This window comes from Lonchura striata, chromosome 11 (genome assembly GCF_046129695.1).
Source record: "Lonchura striata isolate bLonStr1 chromosome 11, bLonStr1.mat, whole genome shotgun sequence".
NCBI lineage: Eukaryota > Metazoa > Chordata > Aves > Passeriformes > Estrildidae > Lonchura > Lonchura striata.
In genome coordinates this window covers 4,173,952-4,192,300 of record NC_134613.1, presented here as the reverse complement: position 1 = coordinate 4,192,300, position 18,349 = coordinate 4,173,952, and the positions used below count along the sequence as shown (strand labels likewise).

The 18,349-nt window shown below is 46.6% G+C and overlaps 1 protein-coding gene across 1 annotated transcript in view; it reads left to right on the top strand.

The window, feature by feature from the left end:
* Positions 1-18,349, top strand: part of DAPK2 (death associated protein kinase 2) — a 57,631-nt gene that overhangs the window by 23,326 nt on the left and 15,956 nt on the right. The window contains exon 3 of the mRNA XM_021547363.2: positions 9,410-9,631. Coding sequence (XP_021403038.1) covers positions 9,410-9,631 — 222 coding nt within the window. The remainder of the gene's footprint in view (positions 1-9,409; positions 9,632-18,349) is intronic.

Here is an 18,349-nt window from a genome sequence, read left to right as displayed (position 1 = left end):
CGGGTCTCGCGCTACCGTCTCGCGCATGCGCGCTGCCATCGCCATGGCGAGAGCGGAGTCCCCCTCTCTCTCAGCCGCCCGCTCGGCCAGCGCCGCCGCTGCGAACCGGGAGCCGCTTCCGCGGTTTCACAGATCCTCGTCACGGAACGTGTCACGGGACGCTCGGGGTGCCTGACTGCCGCACCCGCGCTCCTGCCGCCTCCTGTGCCCGTGTCGTTTCCGCCCCCCCGCCCGCTGTTGTCTACACTGCGGGCTGTTTTGAGCTCCCCACCCGCGCAGCTGCAAGAGCGCTCTCCTCTCCTCTCCCTCTTCCCTCTGCTCTGCACTCATGTCTGCACCCTCCCGCACCGGAGCCACTGACGCCGCTGCACACCACCCCCCCCCCGCAGGTTCGGACTTGGACAGTGCCTGGTCCCTTCCCCCAACGAGGGCTGCAGCTGTGCCTGGCTTATCTCTCACTGTCTGGGGAGTTTCTGCATCGGAGGAGTTTAGGGATTGAGGTTCAAGAGATGCTGAGGAACAGTGGGAACCCGGAGACGCAGGGCGTGATGAGACACCATCCCCCTGATCCTCCACGGGTGACAATCCTGCTTCCCCTGGATCTGTGGTGAGGAAAATTGCCCCAAGCTGCTGGCGGGGCGATCTTCCCCCTTGTGCTCCCATAGGAGCCTTAGCTGTCTGGTTTGAAATGCCACGTTGTGAAAGTGACTCTATTGTCTCTGCTGAAGGCAAAAGTTTTGCATCAATCTTATATTTTTTTGTGGCTTGGTAATACAGTTGCTTATTGATCCCTTACCAAAAATTTAACACAAGCAAAAGATGTGCATCTGTGTGTGGGTGATTACACAGCACCCACAATAACAAAGCTTTCATCTCATTTGGAGCTATCTCTACTGGATGGGTAGAAGTCTTGCCCCATAAGGCTAAGAAAATTTTGGTCTGTCCTTGGGACCATCCCTTCCCCATGTTTTTAATTTCAACCATTCTCACCAAAAGATGAGTCAGCACGAGGTCAGTCTGGAGATGGCACTGTTCATCGTCCAGCAGGTCACAGGTAAGAAATCCCAGGCGCACTTCTGGTTTTTCTCCTCCTGGCTGTCCTCCAGACGAGCTGTCTTGGTGAAGGTCAGGATGTTTTGTCTTGAGCTTTCCGCTCCCTCTCTCTCTCTGGAGTTTTTGGAGAGTGTGTGTGCCTTTTTCCAATGAAGGTTGGAGGTCATTTGATGGATTGGCTTCTTGCCCTTTTTGTTTGCTCACGCAGGGACGCCATTTGTCGGAATCTGAGGTATTGATGATCCGGAGATTGTAGAAAGTCTCTGTCTTTCAGCCCCGCTGCCAAAGAAGAAGCCATAATTCGTCTGTGCTGGTTTCAAGGTTGTTTATTCTTGCTTATCTCTAACATGTTCTGCTGCCTTGCCGCAGCTCTGTCCTGCAGGGCAATGTGTGGGGCTCTCCCCTCAGTGGGAAGTTATAGACATTAAATACCAGAAACTATGTGTGCTCTATTTACAATAACGTGCCAATATCTGTCATCTAACTTGAACAGTGTGTCCCCAGCCTAAACCAATAGAAAAATGTCAACACTATAGTGAAACATGGAGGGCATGAAGAAGGAGAAAAAGGCCAAGACACACCCAATTTCCTCCATCTTGTCCCTTTTGAGCCCCTTATCTAGAATCCTAAAATTTTCCTTTTGCACCCGTGCCACACTTAATTATTACTCAAACACTCAGAGCTTGTAATTCATCCTATAAGATTGAAAACTCTTTTCCGTGGACAGAGATCAGAGACAGTGTCTCTCGGGGCTCTGTACAGGGTCCCAGTCCCTCCAGGGCAGCCAGAGGGAAGCCCTGGATTCCCACAGGAAAAGTTTCACCCAAAGCCAGGGTTTCGGCAATCAGTCCTTTTCTTCCCATTCAGAGTCCCAAATGTTGATGAAATTTCTTTTCTTGGCATGGGGGTGGAACAATCCAGTGTCTGGTGTTGATGAATCCCCTGATGTAGTTACGGGGATCTGGCCTGGAGGATTTTCATGGTATCAGTCTCGAGTCGTTGACGTGATGATCGGTGCGTCCGTATGGTTTCGAGATAAGGCCCATCTCCGGAGGAGCCACATACGTTTGCTTGCAAATGAGGTTTCAACATAGACTGAGTTTTACCTATGTGGGGGCAGCTTCTAATACAGACGTGTTTTCAAAAAAAATACTAAATATTACATATACCATATTATAATTGGGGCAAAATATATTCACTACACATAACACTAGTGATATCTAGAGACATGAAATTAATGTGTATCCTCACCTCATATAATGTTATTTCATTTTCCAGTAGTATTACCTGTATTTTACAAACTTGGGAAAATTAGGTTCAGAAGGACAAAGGTGTTAATTTTTGTTATAGATAAAAATTGGTCCAGCCCAATTAAAATGAAAAATAAAAGTTTTATTTAGTATCAAATTCTCTCTGAGCCAGCCACAAGGAAAAGGACAGTGCCAAGCCTGGGATTGGTGCTGGGTGTGTGACAGAAAAGACGCCTCTCGGCAGAGGTTCCCCTGGACACACACACCACCCTCTTGGACCCAGCACTGGGTTCTTAAAGGAAATTTTCCACCCGAGGCTAGGATTTTGGCAAGCCGCCTTTTCTTTTCATTCAAAGTTCCACATATTGATAGAGTTTCTTTTCTCCGCGTCAAGGTTGAACAATCCAAGTCCAGGTGTGGACATTTTTCCCTGATGGAATTAAGGAAACGGTGGCTTTCAGATGTATCAGCTTGGAGGACTCCAGGAATCCCAATCTCCGGGTTGTTACCGGAATGATCAACGCCTAGGTGTTAGGGTATCACCTCATGGGAACAACCCATCTCCTGGCGAGCCACGTGTATTAAATTGCAAATGAGGCTTTATCCAAGAAACCAGTTTTTGGTGTAACAGTAGCTTTCAGTGCTGTTGTGTGTGCTTCGCAGTAACAAAATATTACACATATCAAATCATATTTCCCTAAATCAAATACAACATTACATTGGCACAAATTATATTCAACATACATATCACTTTTCATCAAGTGTGTAGGAACCTAATTAATATTAAAGAGTTAATGGAAGGCTGCCTAAAATCCCTTGCAAATCTGTTCCTAAGTAAATTGTCCTCGTTGTAAAGGGAGTTGTGTTACCTCTTGACTGGCAGAATGCAAGAGCACTGTCCTTTGCCTTTGCCAGGTTCATTTACTTTTCAATGAACTTGTTGAAAACATATTTCAGTTTAAAGTGCACCTGTCAATATGTACACATATATCATATCTTTTATGGGAACTTGAAGTTTTAAAAACTAAAGCATCATCTGTTGCAGTGCATGCCATGTGGTGCATGCTAGGCGGCTGCAGCAGGGGCATGACTGTTCCCTGCGAGCTCTGCAATTCCCAGTTACTGGCAGGTCCGGCACAGCTGCCTCTTCCACTGCTTCTTCAGAGGAAGACTACACCCTTTTTCTACAAGATCTCTACTTCAACAGCGATGACACGGGGCTTGGGGTAGAACAAGATGGATTTATTCCTGGGCTCCCCGACAAAATTGGGTGGGGGAGTGAACAGAAGTTTTTATATGAAGCGATACGCGGAATAAATAAGTAGACTCCACAACTCGATGTAGTTATGAAGTGGGTATGTATGACAGCGCCCGGCACAAGTGAGATAGCTCTCCAAAATCTTGTGCCCCGAGCTGAAGTTTGTCCCACAATTTTATTCACAAAGGTGTTCCATGTGCAATACATTACACAACTTTTCTATGCATACTCAACCCCTGGCCCCACCTTTCTTCGCCTCTCATGCTAAATAGGTCCACGCCCTTTTGGGCATGCGTGGTTTTTTGTGGTGGTCTTTACGGGGGTCTCGTGGTCTTTTGAGGCTGAAACCATAGTCTTCCTCTGCATTGAACTTTTGAACTCTTCTCCTCTGCGAATGCGCTTTTGGTCCTCTGCTATCTTATCTGGATAAGTCCATCATCCTTGACATGTTTGGAGACAGAGGGGCCTCCGTATCTGAGTTCTTTGCATTCCTGGTCTTCTCTGGTATTTGTCTTTTTGCAAGAAGCTTTAAAGATTTTTTTTTCTTCTTTCCTGTGCCTTCTGTGCCATGGCAGAGGTTTCTTAAAATTCAACACATGATTCTACAAACATGATACATTCATTTTTGATACATTAATTTTTGATACATTCATTTTGCTAGTTCAAGTGATCTCTGGAAAATCTCTTATTTCATATACAGCAGCTCAGGAGTAAGGGCTGTAGGAAAGTGAACCAATGAGGATATGGTAAGAGACGAGTATAAGGTGGGGCAAATAGCTTATGAGCCTATCAGGGAAAACGAGGGGGTAACAAATGGGGTGTCGAGGGCAAGACAGACACAGAACTCTCTGGAGAAATGGGTAGGGATAGCGAGAATTGACAACTTGGAAGGGAGGAAGTTAGGGAAGGGCTTGGGAAAATTGGCAACTGGGGAAGAAAGCGGATTAGGGAGGAGAACCGGGGGCAAACATGGATTCAAAGCAGAATACACCACAACAATCATCATCATATTTTTTAGAATTCTTTAATGAATGAAATTAATTTGAATATGAACAAGATATAAAAAATAGACTGAACATGCAGAAAGGGAATATATGTTTGGTGTTTGGGGAAGAAATGGTTGCTCTTGTCAAATGATAGAATCAGCTTCCTGACTTCTCCCCACTTGGGCCTCAGAAAGCCTGACTGGAGTCAGTCCTGTAATCTCAGTACTTTGCTTATATATTTTCAGTGTTTTGAGAAGAGCTCCTGAGCTGTGCAGTATTTTAGGAGCATGAGAAGAAGGCTGGAATAAACCTATATTTGTGCAAGCAGTTGCTTAATGGCTCTCTTCATTATAAAGCTGTGGAGCAGCAGCACTGCTGGGCACTGGGGCATTCCAGGCTGGCACCTGCACTACTCTTGCTCTCAGGTGCTATTCTGCCCCAGAGCATTGCCCTCCAGAACCAGTATTAGAAGGAAACTTTGACAAAGAGCAAGAAGTTGTCCTGTTATTCTGGATTGTCCAGCTTTGCTCTTCTCACATCCTTTCCACATCCTCTCCTGAAGTGCATGATGATTAAATGAGCTGAACTTGTGCTCTTCTAAATCATGGTTCTCAAAATAGTCTCCAAAACCACCCAGTAATATTGTCTCTGTGTTCTTATTCTGTGACAAACCTCCTACATGATAGTAGCAATGTAGAATGATAGGTTGTCTTCATTGCTGGGATAAATTCCATCATTACTGATGGACAGAATTGCTGTTGTAGCTAATTATAACTGACAGGATGCAGCTGCTATTGTTCATACTCATGAGCTGTTTCCACAATTGAGGATGCTTAGTGTGTGACAAGGCTGTTGCACAGCTGTCCCAGGTTGAAAAGCAAGATGTATTCTATTTGCCATCTGTAAGGCAGTTGTTTTGTGTTAAGCAGGCAGTTTTTCCTTATCTCTTCCACAATCAATCCTCCCTCTGGGGAGACATCTGCTGATAATGGGCCATTGAATGTCACTGCATGACTGCTAAGAACTGTAACATCCCATTGTGAGATGCTCCGCCCAGAGGGAGGAGCCAAGCATTCCTAGCTGCATATAGTCTTGAGATTCCGGTCCACCAACACAGCTTTTTCTGCGCTGGATTTTCTCAGAGGAACAGCTGCCTCTTCCACTGCCTCTTCAGAGGAAGACTACACCCTTTTCCTACAAGATCTCTACTCCAGCAGAACCACACCTGACACTCCAGGAGGACTGCAGCCACAATTCCAATTGGACTGCTGCCAACTCTCTGACCAGCCTGTTGTCAGGCTGTATTCTGACTCTGTCAGTGCTGTTTTGGTTCACTGCATTGTTTATTTTATTTTTTTATTTTCTTCCCTAATAAAGAACTGTTATTCCTTCTCACATATTTTTTCCTGAGAGGCCCCCTTAATTTCAAATCTAACAATTCAGAGGGAAGGGGTCTACATTTTTTCAATTTCAGGGAAGGCTCCTGCCTTCCTTAGCAGACACCTGTCTTTCCAAGCCAAGACAACAGCTGTCCAAAATATTTCTGGAAGGGAACAAATGTAACTTCTTGGAAAAAAACATTTTAGAAATTAGGAATCGTAGTGTCATTAAGTTTTGAAAAGATTTCTAAGACCAATGTCAAAGCCGTGTGCAGCCAGTTTCTCCAAGAGAGTGCTGTGGGGGACAGTGCCAAAGGCTTTACTGAGGTCCAGGTAGGCTCTATCCGGAAGCATCAGCCTCTGAGCTTATCCTGCGTGTATTGGGAATACTGTTCATGATCTAAGTCATCTTTGTTTCAGCACTGCACTAAAACCCATTTGTTATAGGTACAAATTAATAGAGCCAAATTTAATATTTAATAAAAATATATTTTTTATTATGCAATCATGATACGGTGGACAGAACCAAGCCCGGCTATCGGTGCTGGGTGAGACACAGGTCCGACCACTATAGCATCCCCTGTGTTCACACCGACTGTCCTGTACAAGTGATTTTTATACAGTTTATTTCGGCCGGGCCTGAGTCCCTTTTCTTCCTTTCAGAGTTTCACATACTCATGTGGAGTCCTTTCTTTGTGATGAACTGAACAAAACCATGTCTGGGGGCTGATAGTCATCCATGATCGAGTTCCTGGAACCCTGCATTGAGATGTATCTCTCCGGTGTTAGATATTTATCAAGTATTCACCATCCCCAGATCATCTTGGGGAACGACCCATCTCCTGGCTGGCTACATTCATTTGTTTGCAAATGAGGTTCTCCTCCCTCTTGTCCATGGTGGTTTCGACACTGATGCAATCCTCAACACTGGCTTTTGCGCTTAAAAATCTTTTATAAGAATGTTTTTCAACAGCAAAATATATAAGACATCTAACTCATTTTATATGCACAAATTATCCCCATACATATAACACCATGAATTCTGGCAAGGTCTTTTGGCTGAAATTTGGATATCTGAGCTGTGAAGTTTAGTTTCAAGTCTAAGATCAGGTACAAATGCCCCATATGAAATTATCTAAATGGCTTAATTTGTCAGTGCTGTCAACTTAGGTGTCAGCGAGACATACTTTCCTTCTGCTTTTTTCCTAGCCTAGGTCACAAGTTTTGAAAGCTGACAGAGTTTGATTCTTATGGTCTGAGTGCACATGTGTGAGAAGGCAGGAAACCACTGTTGTCTTGCTTCTGACCTTACAATCTGTGTAGCTGACCGGAAATCCAAAGTGTCTGACTGTGATTGTAAAATGCCTGTGAGGCATCTTGTTGTTTCATAGCTGAATAGGCCTCCAGGAGCTATTAATTGGTAATTACATTGTAACTGCCTTAAATGTCACAGGATAAGAAACTGAGCATTTGTGTCCTTCCCTGTCACTTGTAACCTCTTCTCCCCAGTCCCGAACTGTCCCACTGAAGAGTTGTCTGCAAAAGCCTGTTTTTAAGGGAAATGGGAAATGGCATGAAGGCTAAACCAGGAGCAGCAACAGTGTATGTTCCTGACCACTCATACAGGGGAGCAATAGTAGATTACAAGGGAATTGGTACTGTAATAGTTATAGTCTGGGACAATTATTTATGTCAAAGGAGAAGACAGAAATTCCTATCCTGTGTAATTACTACTTTTGTAAGTGTCTGCATCTACAGAAATGTACAAAATCCACAGTATCGCTGGAATTTCTAAATGCAAAAGTTGACTGACTCATGAAAACATATTTTCTCCTGAACTTTGACAAAATTTGTCTCTAGAGAGGATTCAAGGAAACAAGCACAGGAACATTAATACCATGTTTCTTCAGAAAGTCTGAACCAAGCCAGATGCATGTCTTGCAAAATATGATCGAGCAAACAAGAAAAACATGAAAGTCATGATGCAAGCAGTTCTCAGCACTACAAAAACTCTTTTAGTAGAATGTTTAAGGCAAGTTTGGGAATTTTGTAGTGGGAATTTCTCTAGGTTTGCAGGTAATGATAAAAGCAGGAGAAATATGAATGAATTAAAGCATGTGACAAATGGCCACAGTCTTGATTCCATTTGCGAATGATTATTCCTAAAGGGATAAGTACACTTGTCCCATCTGTTCATGCCTCTGTCCTGGGAAGAGTTTAGGGTATATATGAAAATGAAAGACTAAAAGAAGTATGTCAGGCTGCTTGGCATTTGTTTGAACTCTGAAATGAGAGGCTGCCTCTGTCATAGGGTGGGAGCCTTTGAGAGCAATTGAGGACCAAGTGCCAACCTTAATTTTTAATTTTTATGCCTTTGTATGTTTAAGACAGACTCCACTCAGATGTCTTTGTTGATGAAGCACTAAGTACTGCATCTGATGAGGTGCTGAATATAATTGCTGTGTATGCTGCATGATTTAAATACCAAATGTACTTGCATTCCTCATTTACCAAACCAGTGAATGATACAGTCATATTGAAAACAACAACAGCTCCCTGCTTATACAGTGTAGTCATGGGGGGGTATGCACTTAATGAGTTTGTGATTCATATAAAGAGATCCTATCTGATAAAATCACAGTAGCTAAAGGTTATGGTTACCTGAAAGATGAGTCTTTTCCTTCCAAGTTTGGCTATAATGTCCTGAATAAGGAAGTATCTGGTACTAAATGTGTATTCTGAGACTGGAGATCTGCCAATTCCTAGGAGATAAGGCAGGAATTTTGCAATTGGAGTACATTAGGAGTCACAGTGAGGAAAGTTTTGCTAGCAAATTGCAAGTACATGCCTTTTAACCTTAATACAGCCACTGTGCTATTTGGTACAGTGGGAAATTATTTGCCCTTGAGGTGCAATGGGAAACCTGCACTTACACTAGTTATATTTACAGCCAAATTGTCAAGTGAATGCATAAATATGAATGAATATTTTTTTAGATTTGAAAATTGGTTGCTGGAGGCCAGTTTTGCATTTCCAAAGAGTTGCAATTCATTTGAGTTCTTCTCTAGGGACTATTCTTAAGACAAATATTTTACTCTTTGTGTGTTCTTTCAGAACACCCAGTGGTGTTTTGCAGACTTGAATGTCTTAAGCATTACTGAGTGAAGTAGTGGTAACTTGAACCTTGTGAGACAGATCTTACTCATTTAAACATGAACCGTTTTTAGAGGTTTGAACTCCTTTTGTCAATCATTGTTTGGTTTTGCTAAATTTCAGACACAGTAGGAGGTTACCTTGTTATGCTCTACTGCCTTTGACTGCAGAGAACTGACAGTCCTCTCTCTTGTACCAAGAACAATCTTTATAGTGCTCAGCAGTGCTGCTCAGGGCTTACAGGATCAGGCTTTGTATGGGACAGGCTTATTTGGGAAGCTGTCATGTAGAAGCCTTAAAAGCATTTTTGTTGTCTCCTTGTTCTCACAGTGGCCAGTTTGCTATAGTGAAGAAGTGTCGAGAGAAAAGCACAGGGGTGGAATACGCTGCCAAGTTCATCAAGAAGCGCCAGAGCCAGGCCAGCCGGCGTGGTGTGAGCCGGGAGGAGATAGAGCGTGAGGTCACCATTCTGCAGCAGATCCTGCACATCAACATTGTCAAGCTGCATGACATCTATGAGAACAAGACAGATGTGGTCCTCATTTTGGAGCTGTGAGTAAGAGCCCTTGTCTGCAGAGATGGCTGAGGTGAATAGAAACCAGAGAGCACTGCAGAGGCTGCTGGAGCCCAGGGGCACTGATAAATGGAGCTGTTGTATTCTCAGGCTTCACAAATCTCAGCAGGAGCACTGAGTGAAGTTAGTGGTAAACAGCTTCCCCAGCTCATCCATGTGCCTTGGGGATATAGGTGCACCTGAACATCAGCTGAGGTCATTTGATACTGAGCTAGGGAATCTTGTCAACTTGAAAACAGTTTACTAAGGGAGGGATTACCTCATGTCTGCCTAGGGCTGCCCTGACATAAACCTTGGAGGAAGTGCAAGTGGCCACTGAATGCTCGTTTTATTTTTCTTCCTGATTTCATCTCTTTCAATATGTGTGAGGCCATCAAACCTTTTCCAAAATTTGCAGCCATTCTCACTACTTCCATATTTTCTTCATTTAGATCAACTAGAGGAGAAAAGGGAAGGAGGGCAAAGGGAGAAGGTTTTTTATGCCCTTGGCATTAACCGTTCAGAATAAATAGCAGCAGGATGGGAATGAAGAAAAGCTGTTTACTCTTGTGCCACCATATGAGGGGGGAAAATCACTGCTGACAAATGGACCTCCTCACTCCCCTACATGCAAAATGATGCCATTTTTCAGTATGTATGGGGCAGGAAATACAGTCACCGTGCTTGAATTTAGGTGAACCATATATTCCCTGGACCCTGTGTATGGAATCCAGGCAAACGAGGCTTTTATCCCTGAGGGAGCTCTCTAGAGGAGCCAGCATTTAGATCAGGGAGCATTCCTGGAGATTAGTGACTGCTGGAAGATGGCATATGAGTGATGATGAGCCTCTGTTAACTTTGAAGTATATGTCTATGGCCAGATGCTGGTCTCTGTAGCCAAACTCTGGAAGACAGGGAAGGAGCTTGCTCTTTCTCACTGGTGACTACCTTGAGCTAAAGCAACTTCTTGTTTCATTACCTTCTGATTTTTCCTGTCCTCATGTGGCCTGACATATTTTGTGTGGTTTTTTGTCAGGTTGTAACATATTGCAGGTTGTAAAAATCTGCATGCAACAGAAATTGGACTAATTAAGTCCTCTGCATTCAGCTGCTGTATACAAATTTGAGATGATGATAATTTCTAATGAAGATAATTAAATTCTCTCTGTAAACAGATAATCTCTTCCCCTCTGACACTCTCAGAGTCTCATATTCCCTTCTGTTTATCAAAGTTAGTGTAACAGCATCTGGCCAACCACCTTATGGTAATCTACAGTGAACTTCAGCTTCAAAAGAATGGCCCCAGTATTGCTGGGTAATTGGAGAAGCTGCCCTGGTTTTTAAAAGAGGATTTGTCTGAAATGCTGGACCTCTCCTATATTCACGGTGCTGGCAAAAGCATCTCCTATTTTCAGAGAGGTCAGTTCTGCAGGTGCTGGTTCTCCTGTACAAGGGCAGTGCCAGATCCATTGCTGTGAAGTGCAGTTAGTAGGTACATGGCTTCTCTTTCCTTCTGCACATTATCCAGGGACTTGCTCCCACAGCTTTCTGTGGGGTTGTTGTTCTCTGTGTCCTGGGCCCTGCCTAGAGCCTGCTTTGCCCAAGCAGAGCAGCCTGGAAGCAGGTTGGATTGATACACCAGTATCTCCTCTACAGGTAAGTGTCAGGATTGTGTACACAAAACAGCTCTGTCCAAGAAGTTAGGCAGGGTTGTTGTTTGTCTTTTATTTGACTTCAAAGGAAAAGTAAAGGTATCATTTGCTTGCTTCCTTACCATGGTATTAGGTGACACGGTAAAAGGGAAAGAGAGGAAGGAATTCTGTAACAGTTGAAAAACGACCATTTGCAGGTGATTATTTAGAAAACAAACCTCCCTGGATGTTGAAATGTAACTTGATGCAGTTATGAGTGTTTTACTGCAAAGGAATTAGTGCTTCAAGTGTGGTTTTTTTTCTGGGATTCCATAATGTCTGGCTTTTGGGATTGCTAAATCTCTTTTGCTTGAGGATTTCTTTGAATTCAGGTGTATAACTTGGATAAGAATGATCTTGCAAATTAACTGCTTACCACTCTCTAGGTACAGTTTACTGAAGCCTGGTTTTAAAGCCTGAGTCTTTGTTAATGGGAAATCATTACATCTTTTCTACCGAATTTTCCTTTAGATTACTCTTTCATGATCTCTACAGCTTGGGCTATTGTGTTAGTCTATATCTCAAGAGAATGGAGATTAATATAGTGTTTTTCATGTATGCCCATCTCTGATCTTCAGAAAATGAAATGCTCATGTGGTTATTGTAGAAGGGAATCTTTTGTTGATAAAGTAACAAAGAGACTTTGAGCTTTCTGAATATTTTTTTTTGTTTCTTTTATTTTTATGTTGTATTTTATGTTGTATTCTGTAGCTTGAAAAGCCACCTCCATAATCTCATTCAAGGTTAGTGTGAACTAAGGAGAAGTGGGAAAATACATCAAGGAGCTCTCAAGTAAATATCCTGTGATCCTTGTTCTTGCAGGGTGCAGTTTCTTCAGTCATGCTTTGGGCATAGCTGGTTGCCCAGGATGTTGGTGTGGTTGCCACTGGGGCAAACTCCTGGTGTGCCCTGAGCAGATGACACTGTTGGAGGCAGCGAGAGAGAATGAGAATTAAGTTGCTCCAGTCTTTGCAGCTGAACTATTTTCTGACATTGCTTGTCTAGCAAAGGAGGTTGCTCTGAAGGGAGTTGCCAGTCTCCTCCAAGCAGGAAGGTATCCTCGAACACCCTGAGCAGAGCAGAACAGCTCTGCTGAAGTGGCTCAGCCTGGGAGCTCTCCTAAAATGGAACCTGCTTCTGCAGGACTGGAGTTGGGCTGTCATCTGGCCTCAGGGAGATTTAAGAGTCCAGCTTAAAAAACAATCACCAAGGAGATCTTGCAGGGTAAAAGAGAAAGAGCGAACGGTATGCATACATGGTTACATTCCAGAAAAGTACAAGAACATACCCCAGTCCAACTGGATTCCTCATGACTGGATGGAGTGTCTGCCAGAGGTGATTGCTTAAGTGCACTCTGAATAGAAATCATTAAATAAATGGGAATCGTCTGCTCACTGTACACAGATTTTATCAAGGGACCACCACGTTTTTCTTACAGATTTCTGTACTTGTTTGTCACAGTAGTGACAGTTGCACTACTGAACAAAGGCCTCTAAACTTACTATGATATGGAAAGGTGACAGTGTTTTCTGTTGTTCAGGGTACAACAAAACTTGTCCAGAAAGGCTGATCGTAGTGCTGATATCCTTGGTAGGTGTCACCTAGTGTGGAGTTGTGTTATTTGTATGTTTTATTATCCCTGTATTATGTATTGGTTTATTCCTTTGTACCCCCATGTACAACTTGGTTTATCCCCAGTTTTCCCACCTTGTCCTCCCTTCCCGCCTTCCCAGTATCTATCCATCACCCTGAAAGAGGCACAGTCCTTCCCTTTACGCCTCCCTGGTGCCTTGTCTGTCACTCGGTGTCCCTTCCCATCCATCCAGAAGCTTCCACCTTGGGCACCGGGTGATTGGGCGAGGGCCTGGGGCCCCTCTCATATCCTTCCCCCATTGGACCACGTTATATCACCCCATCTCGGAGCCACTCCCTACCCCTATCCCCATTGGTTACCGGTCTTCCCCTCCCTTACAGTTTATAAGCCGGTGCAAGCACCTTGTGCTCGTTCCTGTTGGCAGGCACCGTTCTGGAATATTTGGCCCCGTTGGGCTACAATAAACTCTTGGACTTAGCCCCCAGCAGGATCCGCTCTTCATTTATCACCGCGAGGCGTGCCAGTGCTACCCGGAACCCACAAAGGCACTCTCCAAACCCCAGCTGGGAGCAGCGGAGGGTGCCTCCATCGCCCGCCCTCGCCCCAGGACGAGAGCTAGCCGGGGCTGAGATCAGGGATCTGGGGCGGGAGCGCGGCAGCTGGCGCCCAACGAGAGGCCCTTTCCGTGGCGTTGGACCCCTCGTCTGAGGATTTTTAGGGTCGCGCAGACCCGAAGACTCGTCCTCCTGGCCGTCAGCTACCCCAGCGGGAGCAGACCGACCTTTTAGTGGGTGGCGCTCCCGGGGACAGGACCGGCAGCTCCGGAATGCACCTCCGGAGTCGGCTCCTCTCATGGTGAGGTTTTACGATTGGGCTTTTCGTTTCTTCCCTACTCTCCCAGACCCCCCGGTTGGTATAGGGGTCCCTGGCGCTTTCCCTGTCCTTTTTGGTTGGGGGTTTGTCCCTTTTTAGTGGGTTTCTTTCTCCCTGGGGTTCGGGGAAAAGATCCCTGTTTTTGGTGCTCCCTGGCGAGCTTCCGGTGCTTCCCTTCCCGGGCGGGAAGCTATAAGGACTTGGGAAAGAGCGGGTGAGGCAGTCTTCTGTTTTTCGTTTTCATTTCCCCAATCGTAAACTTTGCGGCACCTTTTAACATCAGACAGCATGGGTGCAAGGCTGTCAGTGCCGCAGAAGAGCGTCTATTCCCAGGTTGTGGGTATCCTTTTAACGGGGGGTATAAAGGTTAAAAAATCACAAGTTAAACGGTTTGTCCGGTGGCTGTCGCAAACCTTCCCGGACATTTCGGCAGCTAAATTATACCAAGTGCCCTTTTGGGACCAGGTAGGGAGAGAGATCCTGCAGCAGTCGGATCTCTCTCTCTCCAAATTCACCCATTTGGCTCTCCAAATTCAGGATATTATTAAAAATCATTATGACAGTCTGCCACAGCCAGCCGCAAACAAACCGATCCCCAGTTCGGCTGTTAGTTTGAATAACCCTACTCCGCTTCCCTCTCCCTCTCTCCCGAAGTCGGGTATTATCAAACAGGCATCCCGGTGTTGCCTGCAGGCAGATTCTGGCCCCTCTGAGAATATCCTTGACTCCCCGCAGGACGGTGCAGGCACTGTCTCTGCTTCTACCTGTTCCCCTTCTTCCCTGCGCTGTACAGCCCCGTCCCGTGGAAACTCTGTTCATTTTAAATTGTTCCAGACCCCCGAAGATCCCTCATCCCCCATCCACCATCCCCAAACCCCACAAAATGGCTTCCCTTCTTCCCCCTTCCCCAGGACACAAGATGGTGGACGCCACATGGCTTTTCCCGCCACTTGTGCTTCTTCTTCCCATGATCCCTGTCCTCCCCCCTCCCAAAACCCCTTCCGGCAGACCAACCCTTTCCGGTCCCACCACTTCTCCGCCCATCTCCCTCCTCCACCCCCTGCAGACTCCTTCTTCCTTGAATTATTCAACATCCCACCCCTCAGCTCCACCCCCGGGGAGGGGAGTCCCCAACATACCACTCCCCCTGCTCCAGACCACGCCTCGTCCCCTGGTTCCCACGACCCCACTTCCGGTTCCCACGCTTTCGGTTCCGGGGGGGGGGAGCGTGGGAACGCCGATCCACCCCAGTCCCTACCTGCCTTCTTGGCCGCACCTGTCACCTGTACCCCGCGGCGGGGGGGTAGGCCCCTTGCACAGTGGTCCCCCATCCCCCAGCAGACCATCAAGGAGCTCTGCAAGGCCCAGAAGGAGTTCGGGAGGGAAAGTGAGTACTTCCGAGGCTTATTGAAGGCAACCCTCTCCTCCAAAGAATATGTCCCCACGGACATTCGGACTCTCTTCTCCTGCCTTATCACCCACGGAGAATTTTTAATCTGGGAATCCGAATGGAAGCGGGAGATCAGGGAGGTGTTACCTGACCTTTGGGCCAATGCAGATAGCTCTAGGGATGAAGATGGGGCAATAATATCCGTAGACCACTTGTGCGGGGAGGGGGATTGGAAAATGGGGACCAAGCAGGCAGAAAAAATACCTCGAGAGGCACTGCAGGTCAGCACTAGGGCGGCAGAGAAGGCATTTTTTAAGTTAAGACCCAGCGGTACAGCTATTAACTTCTTGTCCCTAAAGCAGGAACCCCTAGAACCTTTTGTCGCGTTCGTGGATCTCTTGCACCACGCGATGGAGGCTCAGGTCCCGGATGAGAAACAGAGAGGGGATGCTTGCTATGGTAGCAAGGCAGAATGCAAACGACGCTTGCAGGCAAGCAATCCTCAGTCTGCCCCTGGACCCTGAGCCTACCCTTCAAAGCATGCTGCAAGTCTGTGCGAGGAAGGTGACGGTTCCTGCTAAGGACATTCCAAGGACTCCTAAACCACCAACAAGGAGAGTGGCTTTTGCTGCAGCCGTGACGCCGCCAACCACCCCTTCTCCGGACCGCCGCCCCACAGGAGCACCCCCGAGGAGTAACCCGCAACATCAGGCTTGCAATTTGTGTAGGCAGAAGGGACATTGGGCTTCCCAATGCCCGCTGAGGGACGAGTTTTTTAAGTTTAGGCAGCAACATCAGGGGAGGAGTGCCCCCAACCCTCGGGGAAAACAAAAAAACTGAGTCATCAGCGCAGTCCCTCCCTGCGCGAGGACATAAATATGGTGGGCTATATAACACCAGAGGAGGGGAGGGACAAACGCCTGCAATGCCCACCTGAGGACATTTCACCAGACTGGACACATCAGACTATGGCTGACGAACCAGCCTATATGAGGGAGGACGTGGATTTCATATCCACCGCTTGGCTGGGTCGAGACCCGAACCAGCCCAAGCCGATACTTAACATCGTATCTGATTTCTCCCCATATAGGTTGGCCCTGACCGAGGCTCTGCATTTGAAGGACAGCGACTGGCACTCCATCGCCGTCGACACCGAGAACCCAGGAACCTGGAGGAACCTCCACAGTAAGTACATCGTTCTTGGGGACACAAAGTTCACGCCTCTCGAAGTCACCATTGCACCATCCCTGACATCCAAGAACACTGAGCAATTAGTGGTGTGGCTGCACTGCCCCCATCCTCCGGTCTTCCTTCCCAAGGGCCAAATCATCGCCCAAGCCATTCCAGCATCTGGGCCTCCAGCACACCCTGAGGATCTATGGAAGAAAACAGCGAAGAAGAGCTACCAGGTGTGCCAGGCCCAGGTCATAGGGAAGGAAAGACCAAAACTGTCCTGCTACATGCGGAAGGATGGGGAGTACAAACACCTAAGCAGTCTCCTGGATACAGGGGCAGACGTGACAGTCATTCCTTCACGGGATTGGCCGTCATGCTGGGAATTGCAAAACGTGGCGGGAAAAATTCAAGGCGTAGGGGGTTCTCAATTGGCTAAACAATCAAAAAACATAGTAAAATTTGAGGGGCTGAACGGGCAATCGGCCTATTTACGCCCGTTCGTATTAGATTACACAGAACCCTTATGGGGGAGAGACCTGATGGCCCAGTGGGGGGTCACAATTGACATCCCGACCCCTCAGGTTTTTTCGGCAACGGTCACTGAGGAGCGTCCTACCCGGAAACTTAATTGGCTCACAGACACACCAGTGTGGGTAGAGCAGTGGCCGCTCAATAAACTGAAATTAAAAGCGCTCCAAGAGCTCGTGAAGGAGCAACTCGCCAAAGGGAATATCCAGGAAACAACATCTCCCTGGAATTCCCCCGTCTTTGTCTTGAAAAAACCTGGCAAAGACGAGTGGCGCCTCCTTCATGACCTCCGTGCTATCAACAACGTAATCAAAGACATGGGTCCTCTCCAGCCAGGGATGCCGTCCCCTACGATGTTACCAGAAAATTGGGAATTGGCCGTAATTGACATCAAGAATTGTTTCTTTCAAATTCCCCTACACCCTGATGACGCGCCACGGTTTGCCTTCTCGGTTCCTTCCATCAACCGAGAAGCCCCAATGGAGAGATACCACTGGAAATGTCTCCCCCAAGACATAAAAAACAGCCCAACCATCTGCCAGTGGTACATCTCTTCATTGCTGTCCCCTGTGCGTGCAGCCACCGAGGGCGTGATCATCCAGCATTACATGGATGATATTCTTATTTGTGCCCCCAACAACGATTTACTTACACACGCGCTTGAACTGACAACCAGTGCGTTGGTTGCTGTAGGGTTCGAGCTGCGAGAAGATAAGATTCAAAGGATGCCACCTTGGAAGTACCTGGGTTTGGAGATAAACAAGCGGACCATTGTTCCGCAGAAATTGGCCATAAAAAATTCAATTAAGACTCTAGCCGACGTGCAGCAGCTGTGTGGGTCTTTAAACTGGGTGAGACCCTGGTTAGGTATTAACAACGAAGACCTAGCCCCTCTTTTCAATTTATTGAAAGGGGGGGAAGAGCCTAGTTCTCCCAGGGAACTCACTCCAGAGGCCAAAGCTGCTTTGCAGAAGGTCCAGGAGGCAATGTCTGCCAGGCAGGCCCACAGGTACGATCTGGGCCTGCCCTTCAAATTCATCATACTGGGCAGACTGCCACACCTCCACGGAGTCATCTTCCAGTGGGCAGACACCCTAGGAAAGGGCAAGGATCAGGACAAAAGGGACCCACTCTCCATCATAGAGTGGGTATTCCTGAGTCATTCACGATCCAAAAAGATGACACGGCCACAAGAGCTGGTGGCAGAGCTAATCCGCAAAGCGAGAACGCGGATTCGGGAGCTGGCGGGGTGTGACTTTGATCACATCCACATTCCTTTGAAATTGAAATCGGGCCAATTCACAAAGGCAATGTTGGAACACCTGCTGCAAGAAAACGAATCATTGCAGTTTGCACTGGACAGCTACACCGGAAAAATTTCCGTTTTGAGACCGGCCCACAAAATTTTCAATTCGGAAATCCAATTCACTTTGTCAACGAAACAGATTCAGAGCAAAAAACCCTT